This window comes from Astatotilapia calliptera, chromosome 12 (genome assembly GCF_900246225.1).
Source record: "Astatotilapia calliptera chromosome 12, fAstCal1.2, whole genome shotgun sequence".
In the NCBI taxonomy this organism is placed as follows: Eukaryota; Metazoa; Chordata; class Actinopteri; order Cichliformes; family Cichlidae; genus Astatotilapia; species Astatotilapia calliptera.
The window spans coordinates 3,740,731-3,759,345 of record NC_039313.1 but is presented as its reverse complement, the minus strand read 5'-3'; the positions used below and the strand labels follow the sequence as shown (position 1 = coordinate 3,759,345).

General features: G+C 40.8%; 1 protein-coding gene across 2 annotated transcripts; it reads right to left on the bottom strand.

The window, feature by feature from the left end:
- Positions 1 to 609: 609 nt before the first annotated feature.
- LOC113033497 (tankyrase-1) lies at positions 610 to 14,950 on the bottom strand. Of its 2 annotated transcripts, XM_026187337.1 has the most exons (28): positions 14,416 to 14,950; positions 13,638 to 13,862; positions 11,293 to 11,388; positions 11,130 to 11,166; positions 10,813 to 10,888; positions 9,380 to 9,400; positions 7,767 to 7,861; positions 7,621 to 7,687; positions 7,183 to 7,369; positions 6,930 to 7,051; positions 6,691 to 6,782; positions 6,289 to 6,367; positions 6,027 to 6,198; positions 5,828 to 5,907; positions 5,496 to 5,641; positions 5,161 to 5,326; positions 4,822 to 5,041; positions 4,408 to 4,517; positions 4,016 to 4,204; positions 3,631 to 3,877; positions 3,388 to 3,470; positions 3,144 to 3,264; positions 2,949 to 3,046; positions 2,734 to 2,808; positions 2,420 to 2,525; positions 2,127 to 2,313; positions 1,877 to 2,033; positions 610 to 1,791 (listed from the first exon to the last, which is right to left on the bottom strand). In XM_026187337.1, exons 1-28 carry the CDS (start codon positions 14,876 to 14,878, stop codon positions 1,705 to 1,707), a joined length of 3,804 nt encoding a protein of 1,267 aa, XP_026043122.1. In that variant the 5' UTR covers positions 14,879 to 14,950; the 3' UTR covers positions 610 to 1,704. The 2 variants fall into 2 exon arrangements, with proteins under 2 accessions (XP_026043122.1, XP_026043123.1); XM_026187338.1 differs by lacking the exon at positions 9,380 to 9,400.
- Positions 14,951 to 18,615: the final 3,665 nt, after the last annotated feature.

Sequence of the window (18,615 nt, the reverse complement as noted above, 5' to 3'; positions counted from 1 at the left end):
CTAAGCTGTCATCCCTGTTGGACAACGTCTCCCACCCCATGCAGCAGACTGTGACAGCACTGAGCAGCTCCTTCAGTGGGAGACTGCGGCACCCACGGTGTGGGACGGAGAGATTTCGCAGGTCTTTCCTCCCCACTGCTGTCAGACTCCACAACAAAGACTTTAACTGAACAAACACACACATCCACACATGTGCAATAACACTAAGTGCAATAATCTTTTCTGGCATCGTTGTATTTTTACTCAGTTGTATATAGCATTCGTATTCTATTTTTATCTTATTGTATATTTTTATTCTATTTTATTCTACTGTATATAGTATATTATTTTATTCTATTCTGTACAGCTGTGTACTGTATTTATTCTTATTGTATTCTAATTTTTGCGTCATAACTTTTGCACTGTCCACTTCCTGCTGTGACAAAACAAATTTCCCACGTGTGGGACTAATAAAGGTTATCTTATCTTATCTTATCTTAGATGCCAGTTATTTGACTGCAATTTCAATCATACTGGTTTAGTTGCGCATCAAGCTACATTAAATCCCTAACCTTCGACTTTACATATCATAAAAGAAATGGATAATAAATCAGACGCTCAAAACACAAGGAGCTGTTAATGGGACATTTATTAAAAAAACAAAAAACAAAAACGGTATAGGAGAATCAGAAGGCATTAAAGGAAAAATACAGATGTCATTTACAGTTTAACTCAAAAAAATTGTTAAACAGCAACAGTTATACACAAACATTTACACAACCTGTACAAATATTTTTCCTCCGCAAACTTGCAAGTTAAATTTCAAAATAACTTAAATAGTTTTCTACGTAAAAGTGCAAATCCATATGGGTGTGATGTCTGTGAGTAAAACCATGGCGACAGAAAGGGTGCTTTGAGCTCACTGGCTGTAGGATGTCCACTTGTAAGGAAACACAAACACATTTAGCTGCGTAGTTATGATGCCTTGCACTGACCAGCAAATCAGTACTGTAATATCCCAAACAGTCCCAAACTCTGTGACGCCCTTTCTCAACCAATCGTGCCCAACCCTAAATAAAGCCACCGTTAAACATTGCAGTTCAGTCTTTGTAGTGTTCTCGGGTTCAAAGTTTGGAACGTCAGCATTACAGTATAGCAATGACAACCTGTTACATGTATGGTAGTGTTATAGGTTAGCATTAAAGTCACAGTTAACCACAGACCATTCTATACAGTCTTGAACCCCAAACACGACAGGGTTGTAGTAGTCCACAGGTTTGAGGTTTCGACAGCAAGTGTGAGTAGAGGTGAGGCGAAGGCGGCTGCTGCTGATTCTCCACAGTCACAAGGTATGAGGCGACAGAGAGTGGCAAACTGTTAATGCTGAAACTTCAAAGTCTCTACAGGCATCCTTCTCACTGGTGAGGAGGGGAGACATATTGAAAACAAAAAACTAACCCACACACGCTATTGGGCTTTACATGCTTCTGTAAAATCATGCAGCCGAGTCCAAAACAGAAAAAAGGAAAAAAACTAAAAGAAAATCACCATGAGGAGTATTACAGCATATCTGCTCATGAAGCACTGGTCACCATGGGCTCTACTGGACAGAAAACTGGAAATGTGTTTGGTAAATAAAAACGGTGTTTAGGCATTTGCAATACAAATGGGGGAAAAAAGAAGCAAGCATCGAGTCTTTGTGTGAGTTTGTGTAACATGAAGTAACTACGACTTCTGCTCGGCTCCTGCTGCAGACTGCGCTGCGCTCTCAGGCTTAAGGATCTGGTAGGTGATGAGGTACTCTGGGTAGGCCTAAAGAAAACAAAGCAGGGTGTCAGCCAATATTACACAGCACGTGTTGCTTTTTGCTAACGCTATGGCCCGAGTTCTTAATTACCTGCTCTCCTCTGTAGATGACGTACTCGGCGTAAGCTAGGCCGTTAACGCTGGGCCGCCCGATTACTGAATGATGTCCTGGGGGAGCGTGAGCCATCTTCATGGCACTGAACTGTAGGAACGACTTCCCCAAAGTCACTCGGCAGAAAAGCATTTGCCTGAGAAGTCACAACATATGAACTGAGTACAGGAACAAAACTTTGCTACAACATCTTTGTGCTGCAGTTTAATGGGTGACAGCCAAAAGTTACCTGTGGCACAGGTAGCAGGATCGGTCTTTGTGTGTTGGGCAGCCAGTGCCTCCACCAATGCCGTAGACGTATTGATTGCTTTTTGAGGAGTTCTCTGCAAAATAGATACCTGCTCCAAACATCCCTCCTATGTAGGCGTGACGCTCATCAAAGCCTTTGTGAATGATGGCATTGATAAACGGGGAGCCTGTAAGAAATTGTGGCAGGATGAAGTTACACAGTAGTCAGGTTTTCTGTTATGTCTGCTGCAGACACACAGAGCACATAGATGGTGTGACAGTGGGCGTGGTTACCGTGAAACAACATCCGCTCATTGTGATGGTTGTGGTTCTCATCTGCGATCTCCTTCTGCCTGTGGGTGTAACGTTCCCTCAGCTTCTTGTTTACCACCTTTTGAATCTGTGTGATACAGTAGGGTACATTTCAAACAGGATGCAGGGAGTTGTGTTTGTTTTACACCATAAACTAATGACTCCTCCCAAACTGCTGTAATATTGAGGTTTGTAACCCCAAAAATATACTAAATAAAGATTTTAAAAAATAGCCAACACTTGGTCAGTATTTTGCTGATAATCAAAACAGTCAAGTAAAGAGTCAGCATTCAGACCTTAATGATGTTGTATCTGCTGAAGACACCACCAGCATTGCCTCCATCTCTGTGCTCTCTGATGGTGCTCTGCATCTGTGTGACACACATGAACAACAAGATTTGTTATAAGGCACTCTGTCCAGCTATCGCTACATAATAATTTACCAGGTATTTAGAACAGCTGCATTAAAAAAGAGACACTATTTTTGGGTAAATGCAGCTTCTCAGCTCACCTCCTCCTCCACTGACTGGTACTCCTTGTCTTCTGGGGCGAGGTCTATAAGAATGGTTCCCTGGCTGGCACAGTGGAATGTCAGGTATGGGTTGCCACCTGAGAAGTGATCAAGATTCAAAGTGTAAAGATGCACACTCTCTATTAAAGTAGTACCAAAAAAAATCCCCCCAAAAGCCACTGGGTTACACCTCACCTTGTTGGCCACCCAGCAGCCTCTCAACTCCCTTGATGAGCTTGTGTCGGTGGCCATATGCATTAATCCCGATCTCCTTCAGCTCCTCATGGCCCATGTCAGCCAGCACATCCAGTGTGATCTGAGAAAAAAAGAACCCCACAACAAATTGAGACCTTTAATAATTTAATTTTGGTCAAACGTATAACCAGCGGGTTACAGGTCCAGCGTAAAAGGTGTGTTTGCTAGAAAAAGCCATTATGACCTGCTCTCTCTCAAAGATGTCCCTGAGGTGCTCCAGGCCCAGACTCTTCAGGAATTGACTTATGTTCATGTCCAGCATTGCCACTATGAAAAAAAATAAAACAACAAAACAAAAAACCCAGAAGATTTAATAAAACAAATAATTGTAACACAAGCTCCCCAATCTCTTTTATGTCCAATTTGTCTGCTTAACAAGATTTTATAAACTGAGCAGTGTTTGATATAAGGACCGCAACAAACTTACTTTCCCCTTCCTTGCGGTCAGTGCCAGTGGCTCCATCTGCCACCCCGGAGGACCCTGTAGCAGCGGCAGCAGCCAGCTCAGTGAGGGGCCCGGCAAGGTTGTCTATGCTGCTGGCAGCTGAGAGACAAGAAGGCGTGGAGGCAGGGGAGATGACAGAGGCGCTGACCACTGTGGCCTGAGGCTTAAAGCAGCTGGGCAGGGCATCCGGTGGCATGGCATCCATCAGCAGGGCTCGGATGTCATCAGCCTGCAGGAATATACAAGTTAAAAAAATTCAGCAAAGGAAACAGCCTGAGCCTTTCAACGAGCAAACATATTGAAGTACAGAATTTCATTTTATGGTGCGTTTAGTATCACAGTTATTCTTTCAGACAGGAGCCATTACCGTAGCCAGATCCAGAGCAGTCTGCCCCTCCTGGTTCTTCATGGTGGGGTCGGCTCCATGAGCCAGCAGCAACGCACAGAGCTGTGTGCGACCCTTCTGAGCTGCTTCATGGAGGGGTGTGAACGCCCATTTGTCTGTGGCATTCACACACGTGTTGTATTTGATCAGAAGGGCTGCAATATCCACATGCTGCGAGGAAGAGAGGGAACAGATCACAAGTTAAACCCTGAACTTCAAGTTAAATAAAATAACACAGTTACTGACACAGTTTTCAAGAGCTGATGGCAAGGTCATCAGCTCAAGTATCTTTTCATCTACAATGTTTACACTTTTCATGTATCTACAGCTACAAAACCCACAAAAATGTTTCTGTTTATGTAGCTGAGACTGACCCCGTAAGAGGCAGCATTATGAAGAGGGATAAGGCCTCCTTTGTCCTGTGCGTTGACGTCGGCCCCGTGTTCTAATAGATACTCCGCCACTTCAAGGTTGTTGTAGCCAGCTGAGAGAAGAAGAAGAAGAAAAAAAAAAAAAAGAGTCAGTGCAACTTCCTTCATATGAACACACTTCGAAAAGTCTTTTTTAATGCATATTTAATTAGATGAGATTAGTCTCATTGAGCTCCACTCTTTTTACAGCTCGACATGAATAAAATGCAAAGGAAATACTGTGTAAATACAAAACACATAAGACCAACAGCCAGAAAAACAGGACATATTATGTTCCAAGTTTTTATGTCAAACAGTGTGTGAGTTAGTATTTTTACTCAGTACAAAAGTATACAAACACATCAGAAGAGCTTGTACCTGCGAGGTGAAGCGGTGTGGAGTTGCGCCCCTGTGTGTCTCTGCAGTTGATATTCTCCGGGGAGCAGAGCTTCTGGACCCGGGCCAGGCAGCCCTTCTTGGCAGCATCCAGCAGGGCGGCATCGCCCCTCAGCAGGTCCTGGATGTCCGTGTCCCCATCTTTCACCATGTCCAGCGGCATGTTGCCATCACGGTTCTTCTTGCTTGGGTCGGCTCCATGCTGAACAGAAAGGTTTAGTTGATCGATTTTATAAAAATATTTGTTGCACATGACACTGAGTGACTTTCCAGGCCAAAGTGATTCGTTTTCCTGTCAGAATCATGAGGGTGGGCGCTTACTTTGAGTAGCAGTTTGCAGATTTCATATTTTCCTTTGGCCGCAGCCTCGTGAAGAGGGGTGAACTTCCAAAGGTCGGCCACGTTCACTGAAGCTCCATGTCTGACCAGCAACTCGGCCACTTCATAGTGACCATAGGAGCACGCATTGTGGAGGGGAACAAGACCACTGAAGGAGGAAAACCGGCAGAAAAAAAGATCACATTTAAGAGGGAAGAAAATGTGTTTAAAGTACTGATAATTACGGCTTAAAAGGCTTTAAACATGATAACTTCTGATGTCTTTTATGACATTTTTAGTGAACTAACAGACTGTAAGATGGTAGTTTAAGAACTCACCCCTTGTCTTTGGCGTGAACGTCAGCTCCATGGTGTAGCAGGTATTCAACAACAGCCACTCGATTGTAACCGGCCGCAAAGTGCAGAGGAGTGGAGTGGCGCCCCTCCAAGTCCCGACAGTTTACGTTCTGGGGGGTGCAAAGTTGCTGCCAAACGTACATTTTCTAATTAGCCAAGTTTACAAGACATTACATTTTATATCACTGCTACTAGTGAGCATGTGGAACTGATGTGCTACAAATTTTACAAGTGTACAATAAAGATTTTATCACAGTAATAAGTCTCTGTGAAACTCATCATGAATGATCAGGCAGAAGAATCAGTGAACTTACTTGCACTGTATCCAGATCTCCTGCTTTGGCCGCCTCCAGAAACCTGTAGTCCACGTCAGAGTTACGTGTGGGAACATTTTCTGGAAAAGAGAAAGAAAAAAAAAAAAAGCTGTCAAAGAAGGACTCACATACACCATGTGATGATCAAGAAAAATAGTGTTTTTTCCATTTTCTTGAAAGTTAGAAGTGCGGTAATCACCGTTGAGGATCTGTTGCACAGCTTCGTTGCCCATCTGAGCAGCGGTGAAGCCCTGCAGAGACACAATGGAGGGGTCGGCCCCGTAACTCAGCAGCAGCTTGCAGGTCTGGATGTGACCAGCCAGCGCCGCTCTATGAAGAGCTGTCTGACCCAGAGTGTCCACAGCATTGACCTGGAGTCAGAACGAAAGAGGTTTCTAAGTTTCATACCAACAACTCTCCCAAAGACCACATTTTTTCAAAAAGGAAATGCAAAAGCACACCTTTGCTCCATGTTTCTGCAGCACCTCAAGGATATCATTGTGAGCTCTCTCGGCAGCGACGTGCAACGGGGTCATGAAGCTAAAAGACGTCACAGATGAGAACATGTCACCATTATCACTCTTTAGTGCTGAATCAGCAGCTTTTCGTTTTTTTAAAATGTTTTACATCACGGTCTCACGTCTTTGCGGCACTTTAATGTGTTTTTACTTGCAACACATTTTTTTGCAATTATGTTGTCACATCTTAGACCACAGAGATTAAGTTGCTTAATTTGGAATAAAATGCTTATAATAATTATTATTATTATATCAGCTACATTCATTACCTTTAAGATGAACTCCTAGTTTATTTGCTTCTTACTTTTAAAAATACAATCTAAAAACTTTTTGTTGTTAACTTACTCTTTGTTCTTCTCATTGATGTTGGCACCTTTACGCAGCAACAACTCGGTCACCTGCTTTCTCTTAGGGTGGGGTGAAGCCACAGCACAGTGCTGAAATACACATTAACATTATATTAGTGCCGAGCTTCATCTTCATTATGCAGAATTATGCAAAGAACTGCTGGTAGCACAATGAGAGAGAGAGAGACAGGCATGTTAAGAGAAACTACTGGCAAGCTCCATAGACGTGATTCTGACCAGAGCTGTTTCGTTGGTCTGAGGATGTTTGAAGCTGATAATTTCCAGAGCCAGCGTCTTCTTCACTTTGGCCACGTCCGCCTCCCTGGCTGCCTGCAGCAATGAGTGACCTTTGAACTCATCTAAAAAGAGATGTGGAAATGACAAATTAGGTATGGTCTAATGATTTGGGTTTCTAAGTACATGAAAGCTAATCTTTGTGGAAAAAAATGCCTGCTGATGAAGCCTTTTAGGTGGCTTAGCGAGAACTCACAGGTAAGCCTTTCTTTCAGCTCTGGAGTCGGAGCCATGTCCACAGCACTCTTGCTGTGGCAGTTTAGGAGGGTGGGGTCAGCCCCGTGGCTTAGCAGCAAGGAACAAACCTCCACTCGGTTCTTGGATGCTGCCTCGTGGAGGGGAGTGAACTGCCACAGGTCCATGGCATTCACACAGGCTCCATGCTGCAGAGAGAAACAGCACAAAACGTGTACAGGAGAAGGAAGAAACATTTGTTTCATCACATCAGTATCTGACATAACAAAATGTAATTAGTGTCTGATTACAATTCCTAGCACTACGTTATTTCCTAGTTATAACTCATGACATGATTTTACAAAGCGAAACGAGTTACACTTATTCATTGCTCAATAACATTTCAACCAACCCAGAGTCCTAAAAGCACAAGCTCATCAAATAAGAAATCGTGTCTTACTTTAAGCAGAAGCTCGGTGACCTCGTAGTGACCGTAGGAGCAGGCGTTGTGAAGAGGAACCAGACCACTGCCGGACAACACACTCTGGTTAGTGTCGTGACTTATACTTAAAAGGACAAAAGAGAGAAGAGAAAAAAAAGCCTCACCCTTTGTCCTTGGCGTGAACATCAGCCCCATGCTGAAGGAGGAGCTGAACGATGCGGACCCGGTTGTACCCAGCAGCCAGGTGCAGCGGTGTAGACTGCAAGAGAAAGAAAGCCTGTTAACATCGTTCGTGGGCCGGGTCGGTGCATACTGCCTTTGATGGCCACATGAGCGAGCGGCTGATTAAGGCCAAAAGCAATTGTGCTAGAGCAGGCTATGCTCGGTGAGTTGCAGATGAATGGCGGACATCGTGATGCAGAGTCAATGAGTTTGTGGGGAAAATTCAACAACAAAATTCAGTTGCTGTTGTTACTATGTCTGACCTGAGCGACGACGAGCAACTTTAACCTCACTAGTCATCTAACTCGATTTCCAATTGATAAGATCACAAAAAAATAAATCTTTTAGGTCTTAGTACTTCGAAAATAGGTTTGATGCAGTAAGCTGAGGAGTAGTAAAGTCCAAAAGGCTGCTTGTGAATTATGGTTAGGATACAATATCTGACTTACTTTCCAATTCCAGTTATAAAATAATTAACAAATAAATAAAAAGAAAAAAAACAATAGAAACATACAAAAATGCTTCCAATTTTAATTTCTATTAATTTTTCAATTACCTGTGTATAAAAACAATCATTCAATACTAGCTATTGAGTAAATAAAATTATATTGAATCCCAACCATAATAGGATGCAGTGAAGCTACAATAAGCAGGCTGAGAAAAAACAAAAAATCAAATAGCCTAATTTCAGCCAAGAAAAATGAGAATTAGTATAAGCAAAGCTGCAAATCCCATTTCAATTGCATTTGTTCACTGTTCAAAAATCTGGCTCAGGTCAAGCTCACAATGAAAAGAAGGGACATTGTTTCATTTCAATCCATGCAGTGATGTTAATATAAAAATGCAGAAATGTAAGACTATTAAGTGACAGTGAAAAAAAACAAAAAACAGCTCTGAATAATGAGAGTTGAATCATGGAGGCTTCATTCAGTTTGGGATGACACAGGCAATTTAGAAGCAATCAACATGGAGGGAAGAGCATAGCACTAGAATGGCAGGTTAAGTTTAGACCATTCATTACTGCATACCAACTAATCCAACAAGGACATGTGAAGTATACACAAGTTACAATGACACAAATTCAAGATTCGATTGACAAACAAAGTGCAGAGGGGCAGGCCTTCAGGCATGCATGAATTATCACCATCATCAAAAACAAAATTAATGAAAAGATAAATCAGACACTGATTTATGTGCAAGTGATCGAAAGCTGGAGAAGTGTGGGTGAGTGTGCAGAGGAGAGAGGACAGACGCTGAAGTAGGCAGGCAGTGGGCATTTTGTGCTCCTCTCCAAATCCAAAAAGATGAGTCGTCACCATGACACCAACCCAGTTCAGTCGCTCACTCACATTCACGCACACACAACAGAGGAGCATCAGGGTAGGATAAATGAGTGACCCGTACACCCAGGTCCATGATGTGCAATTAACAAGTGACAGCCAGCTTATTGGTCAAATAAAAACGATGGATTAAAAATAAAAGAATAAAAACAAAAACAAACAAAAAAGATCACAACAGTGCATCAATTAAGTGGCCGTTATCAAGGTCAACTTACCAGCATTTTTTGTGATGTTGACTGATCGACAAATGTTGCCAGAGTCACACGGAAAACAAAATGAAACAAAAATTACAAAATGACAGTGTCTTTTCACAGCAATTTCTCTCTCTCCCTTAAAGTCAGTGAAACATAAAGCGCAGTAAGACAATAACCACTGTTTGATCCGTCAAAGACGGTGTGAGATTAAATGTGACACGGGGCCAGAGAGGGTAAGTAGCTGGAGGATGCAGTGGAGACTGCTCCTCCTCTTCTTAGGTCTGCTTAAATTCCAGACCACATCTCCAAAGTGGCTTACAGACCTAGATCATGCAAACATCAATTCTACTGCAAAGAGGTAACACTTTAATTTCTGATGGAAAAAAATACGGTTAGAAGTGAATGACATGTGCTGAAAAACTGTTAGCAACAATGAGTTTTCATGGAATAATGAAGGTAGTAGTTATGTTTTGTTTTAAGCTGGTTAGAGAAATAAACACATTTATTCAGGATAAGAAAGCTAATCATTCAATAATTTGAAAATAATGCATGAGGGACCAACCCCCCCCCCCCCCCCAAAGAAAAGAAAAAAGAAACACACACACACACAAACAGTAGGAGTAAATGCTCCTGTTCATAGGGATGCAATGGAAACAAGATCCCTCACCTAAATCAGCCATGATAAACAGTGTGTAAAGTCTAAAAGAGGAGTGCCAGCTGTGTTTGTACCATTACACATGTAGTTCCCTCAACCACAAAGAGGAAGACAAAAAACAAAACAAACAAAATTAACAGGAGGAAACCTGCATGGTGATCTAAACACTGCTTACAGTGTAATCACGTCCCACTAACAAAGACTAAGAACTGAAAATGACACAGAAATAAACTGTGCAGAATACATTAAGCCTAGTTCTTTGATCTGACCAGATGTGCTTCCACAGAAAATAGATTTCACAACTGACCAAACATGCTGGAAAAATATAGTTTTGGGGGTTTTTCGTGTAAATTTATGTCTACTTTAGCTTCAAGAGAATGTATACAGAATCAACTAGCCTGATAAACTGGGTTGAAATAGTGCTTTTAGTGGTTTGCTTGAAAAAGGCTGGACAATTAAAAGCCAAGTTGAAGAAAACTGATGCTGTTAAAATGAGGATGATTTCACAGCAGCAAATGGATTGTGGATGGTCTCATGAGAGTCACGCATGCATGATTAGAGAATAAGAAATGTCTAAAACAGGTATTTCCAAATTAAGATGGCCCCAACATAAATCCTCTATAGAAACACCATTCAAACTAATTCAGACTCCTTTAAACACATGCTGACTGAATTAAAAAACAAACGAACAAAAAAAACACAACGTGCATTTTCCCCCTCAAAATCTGAAGTTTTGGAAACACACTAGTAAACGTGTATGTATGTATTTGGTGTAATGTGCTACTTGTGGCTCATTTACCTTGCGACCATCGCTGGCGTGACAGTTGACATTTAATGGAGTCAGCAGTGCCATCAGTTTTTCTTCATTTCCACTCCTGTAATTAGATGGTTGAAAAGACTCAGATGTTGTTAAATCAAAATAAATTGATGGAAACTAGCAACTAAGACGAGGTCAATTAAAGTCAGATTAAAAGGATATCACATGCAATCATTTTTCTCCTCCTTCATATGTTTTAACTCTTAAATGTGCTTACAGAATCACAGGACACACCAGCATCGTTTCTATAACTGCAGTTTACCCAAGAACTTCATGTCATCAACTATTGACACACTCACCTTGCTGCTTCCAAAAGTTCATCCTTCTTGTATTCACCTGGAACAAGAAAAACTCTCAGATTAGAGAAACGTGTGAAACACTTATACATAAATATTGGCATGTGACTTAACTTTACATAGCATTTATTGCTTATGTTTGTTTGGCACATTAACTGAGACTGACCAGTGAGAACCGCCTTAGCTGAAGGGTCAGCCAGATCCAGAGCAGACTTGCCATCGGTGTTGCGGATGTTAGGATCAGCTCCGTGTTGCAGTAACACTGCAAAAGATAAGATGAAATAAACAAAAACTTGCATTTTAACGTTCCTTTTTTGTGTTACTCAGAATGCTGTGCATATTAATAAAGAGGAAGGCTGGTTAAACAGCATAGATAATAATAAAAGACACAAAGTTGAAAACAGTGTTCAAGCTGGCACCACCTCTATATTTTAAAGAGCCCCAGGGGAGAACGCCACCTCGCACAATGAATGCTCCAGCTCATCAGACGTTTGCACATACACTCAAAGAACTAGAATGACATCAGTCTTGTATTCATCTGGATGAAAATGAGCGCTTAGATTAGAGCCTGGCATGCAAAACACTTCACATAAATGTTTGCAGTGGATATAACTTTCCATGGGCAATTACAGTCTCTGTTTGTTTGGCAAGTTAAGTGCTGAGAATGAACCCGGCTGATTTATCAAGTAGAACCTCAGTTATTTCCACACAGGCACATTTTATTTATACAAATAATCCGTATGAGTCAAAGACTGAGGCTTAGGATGGCTCATAATGCCAGTTCAAACTAGGGCTGGGCCATATTATACCGTTCACGGTAATACCAGTATAATGTTAGGCAACGATAGGAAAATGAAATATCGCGATAGAATATGAGTAAAACGCGCATGCGCAGTGCCCTTGTTTTCATACGCACATGGCCGATTGTTGAGCGAAACAGATGAACCAGAATTGGTTTGTAAAAATGGTGCAACTTCAGTGATGTGGAACTGGTTTGGTGTTTGTCCGTCAGATACATGACAAAGCACCTTTTTTGCAGAACATGCAAGCGGCCGTCGTTATTGTCGGACTAAAATGCTTAAATCTGGGAGTAATCTGGGTCCTAAACTCCGTATTCTTCAGGTCAAAGAACACTGCAGCATCACTAAGAGTTAAAAACTGTCTAAATTCTTTCATCTTTAATAAAACGATCAGCATTGCTGCTTTACCAGGTGTAACTATGAAGTCTAACTTCCAGGCATCCATGAAAACAAAATTTATTACATTTAACGGAGTTAGAAGTTAGCAGGAAGCTAGCGGAAGTTAGCTCGCTAGTTTCGCTAGTTGCCTAAGCATGATATTGCATGTTCTGACTGAGAGATTTCTGAAAAATTCAAACGTACAGCTCTGCTATCACTTCCAACATAAATGAAGACCGGAAACTAAACAGCAGTGACGTTTGTAGGGTTACTGAAGTTGGGCTAGCTGGTATATAATGATGTGCTACGTGATCGCTAGCGACACAGCTATGTTAGCATAAACAGTGAAGCTGGAGGACGAACACTAACACTTTTACACTTATAAAAGTTAACGTTAAGGTCCCTGATAGTTGGAGACAAATGCAATCGCATGGCAGGGTGCTGTAAACGGACCAAACTTCAGTCAGGAGAACAACTGAGATAATCCATCCACAATACGAGGTTAGTCATTAATATACTGCAACATGGGAATAGAGCAGCTGCCAGAGAATTCAACATTAATAAATCAATGGTACAGAAGTGGAGGAAGCAAGAATGAGTTTAATAAAGTTTGATTTATCTGACTGCTTTGTTTCGCTTAATGTGCCTTATAATCCCATGCACCTTATGGTCCGAAAAATACGTACTGCACACTGCAGTTTAATGTTGCAAAGCACCTCTTTTTAACTTCAGTGGATATTATACATGGTTATGCTCAGGATATGTCAGCCCATTTCTACTGGAAATGCCTTTTGGTTAAACTTTCAGCAAGGAATTTGCATTTGCACTGTTACATTTTTATAAAGCTTTAATGTACATAAAAACCAGCTTCTTGTTTAAGTGAAAATAAATGGAAGGTTGTCTTTTTGCGCTAGTAATGTTGTGGAGTTGTATTTTGACTCGCATCAATTATATCGTCAGTTATATCGTTATCGCAAATTTTCAAATATATATCGTGATAAATATTTTTGGCCATATCGCCCTAGTTCAAACTGTTTCTTTACTCTTGAAATGAGTCCACAAGATGTACTTCTACATGGCAGCCATCCCTGCATAGGCAAATGTTTATGTAAATTAACAAATAAAAAGGTTATATAGGCTATAGAAATTTGATAGGGAAAAAAAAAAAACACTAAGGCATTTGTTTGTGTGTCACCCCAGTGTAAGTAATGTTTTCAGCCTGCTCTGGCTGTTTTTCCTCTGTCTCACACACATATTTATTAAGTTTATCACTCCCACACATACACAATTCCATATTTGCCTAACCGTAGATATAAACGGCTAGCATCCTTACCAATGCACACATCTATCTTTCCCTTGATGGCAGCCTCATGTAACGGAGTGTAGTTCCAGTTGTCTCTGGCATTTGGATCTGCGCCTTGACACAAGAGGAGGCTGACGACTTCTGCGTGTCCAAAAGAGCAGGCATTATGCAGGGGGATGAGACCTCCATCATCCCTAGCGTGAACATTGGCCCCAGTCTGCAGAAGGTGCTCCACAACATCTTTTCTACCAAAGCCTGAAAGAAGCACGTGCGTTGAGTTTTTCCATCTATATTACATTAAGCGTTTTGCATAAGTATCCTGCTAACATTAATAGCTTTTAGCCATTCACAGGAAATATCCCAACAAAAACAACACTTTATAACTATATTAAAATATAAATACTCTTTATACGATTAAGCATCCGTATAGATACACAAACTTCTTACCTATAATAATTGCAGAGGTGTTGTATTTAATTTAGGGCATGGGAACTTAGTAAACAACATACACGTAGTAGCATACTGTTAGTTTTTGTTGCAGTTCATGCTAACGTACGGTTATCCTAACTAAAAGATACGACGGTTTGCGTTTCCTAGCTAAATGTTATTAGCGGCACAGCTTATAAAACAGTTATAAAACGACAGCTTAAAATTATAGTTACATTTTAAGGAATATATAAGAAAGATAAATGTAAATAAAATGTTAGCGCTAGCACTAAACAAGTCAAGCAAAACACATTATCTAGCTAGCCGCCCGCAGTATGTTAGCTAATAACAAGATGCTGTTGCTACTTCATTAGCTCGTTACCCGCAGCGAAATGAAGGGGGGTTGATTTTCGACCAGCCATGTCCTTCGCGTTTACATTCACCGAATCCACAAGTCTCTTTACTCTGGATACGTCTCCATTACGACAGGCCTCGAACAACTCCCTGAACGCCCCACCGATGCCGCTGCTGCCGTCGGTGGGACTGGCAGCTCCAGAGCCAGGGCTCGAAACGCTGCTGCTACCTCCGCCAGAGGTTGTCGTGGTGGAGCTCGCACTGCTCGCCAAGGCCGGGGCTGGTAGGTCTGGGGAGGCCAAAGCCATTTCAATCCCTCCGCTGCACTCCCTCTCATTCTCCGAAGGTCCGACGGCCGAGGTCAGCAAAGCCATCGGCGGAGAGCCCGGCGGAGAGCCCGGAGGAGCGCCAGAAAGAGAGCCGTTTCTCGGCGGAGACTGTAAAGTATTTTGCTGTTGTTGCTGCTGCGATGAACGTCGAGACACCGCCATTACAGCAGCTCTCAGGCGATAATAAAAGCAGTTCCTCCTTCTTTCCGGTGAAAGTGGTCGTGTTTCCTGTCAGCTGTTTTCTTAGTGGAGCCTGGCAGTGGACCCCCTCCCCCTCTCCGACTTAAACTTACTATAATGCATTGCAAAACACATTAAAAAATATCGTCTTTAGGTATTACATTGCTTTATTGCCTTATTTAAAATTGATTATTTAATTTAAAAGAACGTACTAAAAGACTGAAAATAGGTTTGTGAGATTTGGGGGGAGAATTTTTTTAAATAGTTTTTTTTATGTGAAATATATATTTTATATTTCACAGTGCAATAAACAATTAATAATAAAAAATAATAAACGAACTTTAAAAAAAAGAATTAATTGCTTTGGGGGGCTTATGCCTGGGGCGGCAGAGATAATTAAAAAAAAATCTCAAGTAATTCTCAATTGTTCCACTGGCAGACTTCTTTTCCGTACAATAAACCGCAAAAAAACTGAAGGGTTTTCATAATGTTTAAGTATAATATGACATCAGATATGGCAGCTTTTGTTCTTGATGTTTGTTTTTTGATCTTTGGTTCATCTATGTTGACCCGGAGGTCCCGGTCAACACAGGTGCACTGCACTTTGAGCTTTTCCAAAAAAAGATCAATAAGAAAAACTACCACAGACCTTCCACGGCACAAGAAAGACTGAGCGGACTGGCAGTAATTAGTATTAACAATAAAGTTGGCCATCAGATTTCTTGCAGTGATGTAATGATTTTCCTTCTAGAAAAGCTTGAAAACAAAAATGCTAAGAGGACGGAGTGTTGAGGAAAACCAAAAAAGTCAAAAGTCTGGATTCCAATCATTCATTTTCAAATGTAGTTCTTCTTATTTTTACCAAAGTGTTTAGACATGTTTACATAGTTTTCAGAACAAATTTATACATCTTGTTCCCTTGTTTCACCTACGTCTATGAATTTACAATACTGAAGTATTTCTCTGATATATTTTTTATTATATTTAGTAGTTAGAACTTAAAACATTAACTAGGGACTGTTTAATTGAAGGGATTTTAATTTTATTTCTATTTTTATGGCACTTTGTTGTTGCACACTGCTCTTACACTTTATTTAAAACTAGAAATAATAAAGCAGTTGATGTGTTTCAGCCTGTAACGTTTAGTGTCTGTTGGTACTTCATCACTTTGAATAAGTGTAAGTCAACACCAGGCCCCACTTTCAGTCTTTCCATTTCTCCTTTCCAAACACATGAATAACAGTCCATTATTTTCACCGTTAAACACTAAAATATTCTTGACTTTTTTAATAAACAAATTAAACGACAGCCAGCATCCCAGTTATTTCAAACTTTAAAAAAAATCTCCATCCCCGTGTGGAAAAGTTTCACCTTTGCTAACTGCATGCTAAAGGAAGTAAAGATATTTTCCAACTTAAAATCTCAATTATTTTCCAAACTCATTTCAACCAATTTTTTAATTTTAATTGTACCTTATGTTCATGTAGGACTCAAGAAAGCGTACTTTGAACTAGGATCCAATCATGTGATTTGTCATCCACAGTTCTCATCATGAATGACGTCTCCTGTGACACTGAGTGCTTCAACACTTTCATCACTCCTGACAACAAGTGATTTCTTTGTGTAAAACCAGGCAGTTATGCAATTGGTCAGAAATGATCTGTCCCATAGACAGGGATGCAGGTGCCCAGCTACGAGCTGGTTTATTAATACTAAGCTAAAGAAGAAAAGGAACTCACTGTAGTTCTCACAGCTCAGGACAAGCAGACACCTGATGTTGAGTGACTGAATGGAACTAAAGCAAGAATTCATGATGATGACAAAACTCTGCATATGCAGTCAGGAGACTGATGACCTGTGAAATGAACTGTTAGAAATGTGCAGATATGTGTAAACATTGATCAACATTTAACATCCAGCATGGAGCAAAACTTCTGACCGACATCTATGAGAACCTTTAATCTCGTCATCTTTGTAGTGAAATATGACTCATTAAACCTTTCCATGTATTTTATCCACAGTGAAAACTATTCACTTTGCTGGACCCCAAAATCACATGTGTTCAATTCATTTCATTAGATACTAGCAATACTATTAAATTGGACCTCATTACTATCATATAGCAATTAATGTGAAACTGAGTCATATCATAATCTATATATGTAATATGTTTTTGCCTGAATCTTCCACCACAAACAGAAAGAGGACATGTGAGCTGCTGTCTGAGTAACAATGCAAATACACACCAGAAATTGTTTAGTAAAGACAAATTTAATAAATGAAAGCTGGTGAGAGGGCCTTCAGTGCATCCATCCATCCATCTCTTCTGCTTATCTGGTTCAAGGTTGGAGCCATCCCAGCTGTTATGGGGTCAGAGGCAGGGGCAAAACCTGGACAGGTGGTCAGTCTAACACAGAGAAACACACAACCATTCACACTCACATTCAACCTAACTGCATCGCTCTGGACTGTGGGAAGAAGCCGGAGTACCTGGAGGGATCCACAAAGGCACGAGGACTCTCTTGCTCTCAGGTCACTGCCGTTCACGCTGCTCTGAACACTCTCAGTTGTCTTTGGAACAAATAACACCAAATGAGAGTGAATCACTTCAGAACAACAGGAACACTCCTGGTTATTGTGAGCAAACGTCATAACAAGATGAATATATTTACCATTTTAATGAGGGAGAATCTTCTGTGTGGAGTTTCTTCTCAGCGTGACTCTTTTTCCTGACTTTTAGAAACAAGAGGCAGAAAAGAAAGAATAAAAGTTAAAACCTCCACAATTTTCAAGTATTTTAGGACAGAATTTTAGAAACAACCTTAAACACTATTTACTACTTACCACTTTGTTCAGGCTTGCTGGTGTTCGACATGCTTCACTTTATATTAAATCCTGAAGTGCTTCCTCAGTGGAGTCGGGCTCTGGATGCTGTTGTCTTCCTCTTAGCACCCTTTGCCGACGTCTTCAGAAAACGGCAGAGAACCGACATGAGAACTCTGCCGTCTGCGCTGTAGTCTGTTACTCTCCAGCGGTTCGTCATCAGTGTCCTCTGTTTGGTAAACGGTGGAGATGACTCTGGTTGGGAATGTAGTGAAGAGAAAAGAGTTTCCAATTGCTTTATTTTTGTTTCTCACTTTAGTCACAGATCATCTTAGATGAACACCTGGAGCACCAGGAAAGACATTGCAAGCTGTACCTCCTTGTATCTGGAACCAGCAGGGAGGCCATTAACATATACTACCTTGTGATGGATAAGAAGCTCATCCCCTTCCAGGAAACCACATCATTCGTAGCCATTGATGAACGCTTTAAACATTACTGTTTTCAGTTTATGAAAACAGATGATGCTCCAACAAACTTTTAGTTGAAGTTTTAAAGTGAATGAAAATAATTGTTAAAAATAAATTCTTAAAGTAAATTCAAGAACAGCAGCTAAGACCCAAATTAATATGCAGTGTTACTGCCCATTGAGGTCATTGCAGCATGCACTTTGTGTGGTTTTGACTTTTGTTATGAGTCACTTATGGCTAAAGAATCCTTGTGTAACGCAATCTGTACTTACACCAAAGCTTTAATGCTTGGAAATCAGGACTATTGACCTTGAGCAATTCACTAAGTGTCTGTATCATCAATTTCACCACAACACAATGTTTTAGGCCCCAAAAAATCTGTTTCTATAGAAAGAGGTTACAAGAATTGAAATGTGTCCCAAAACT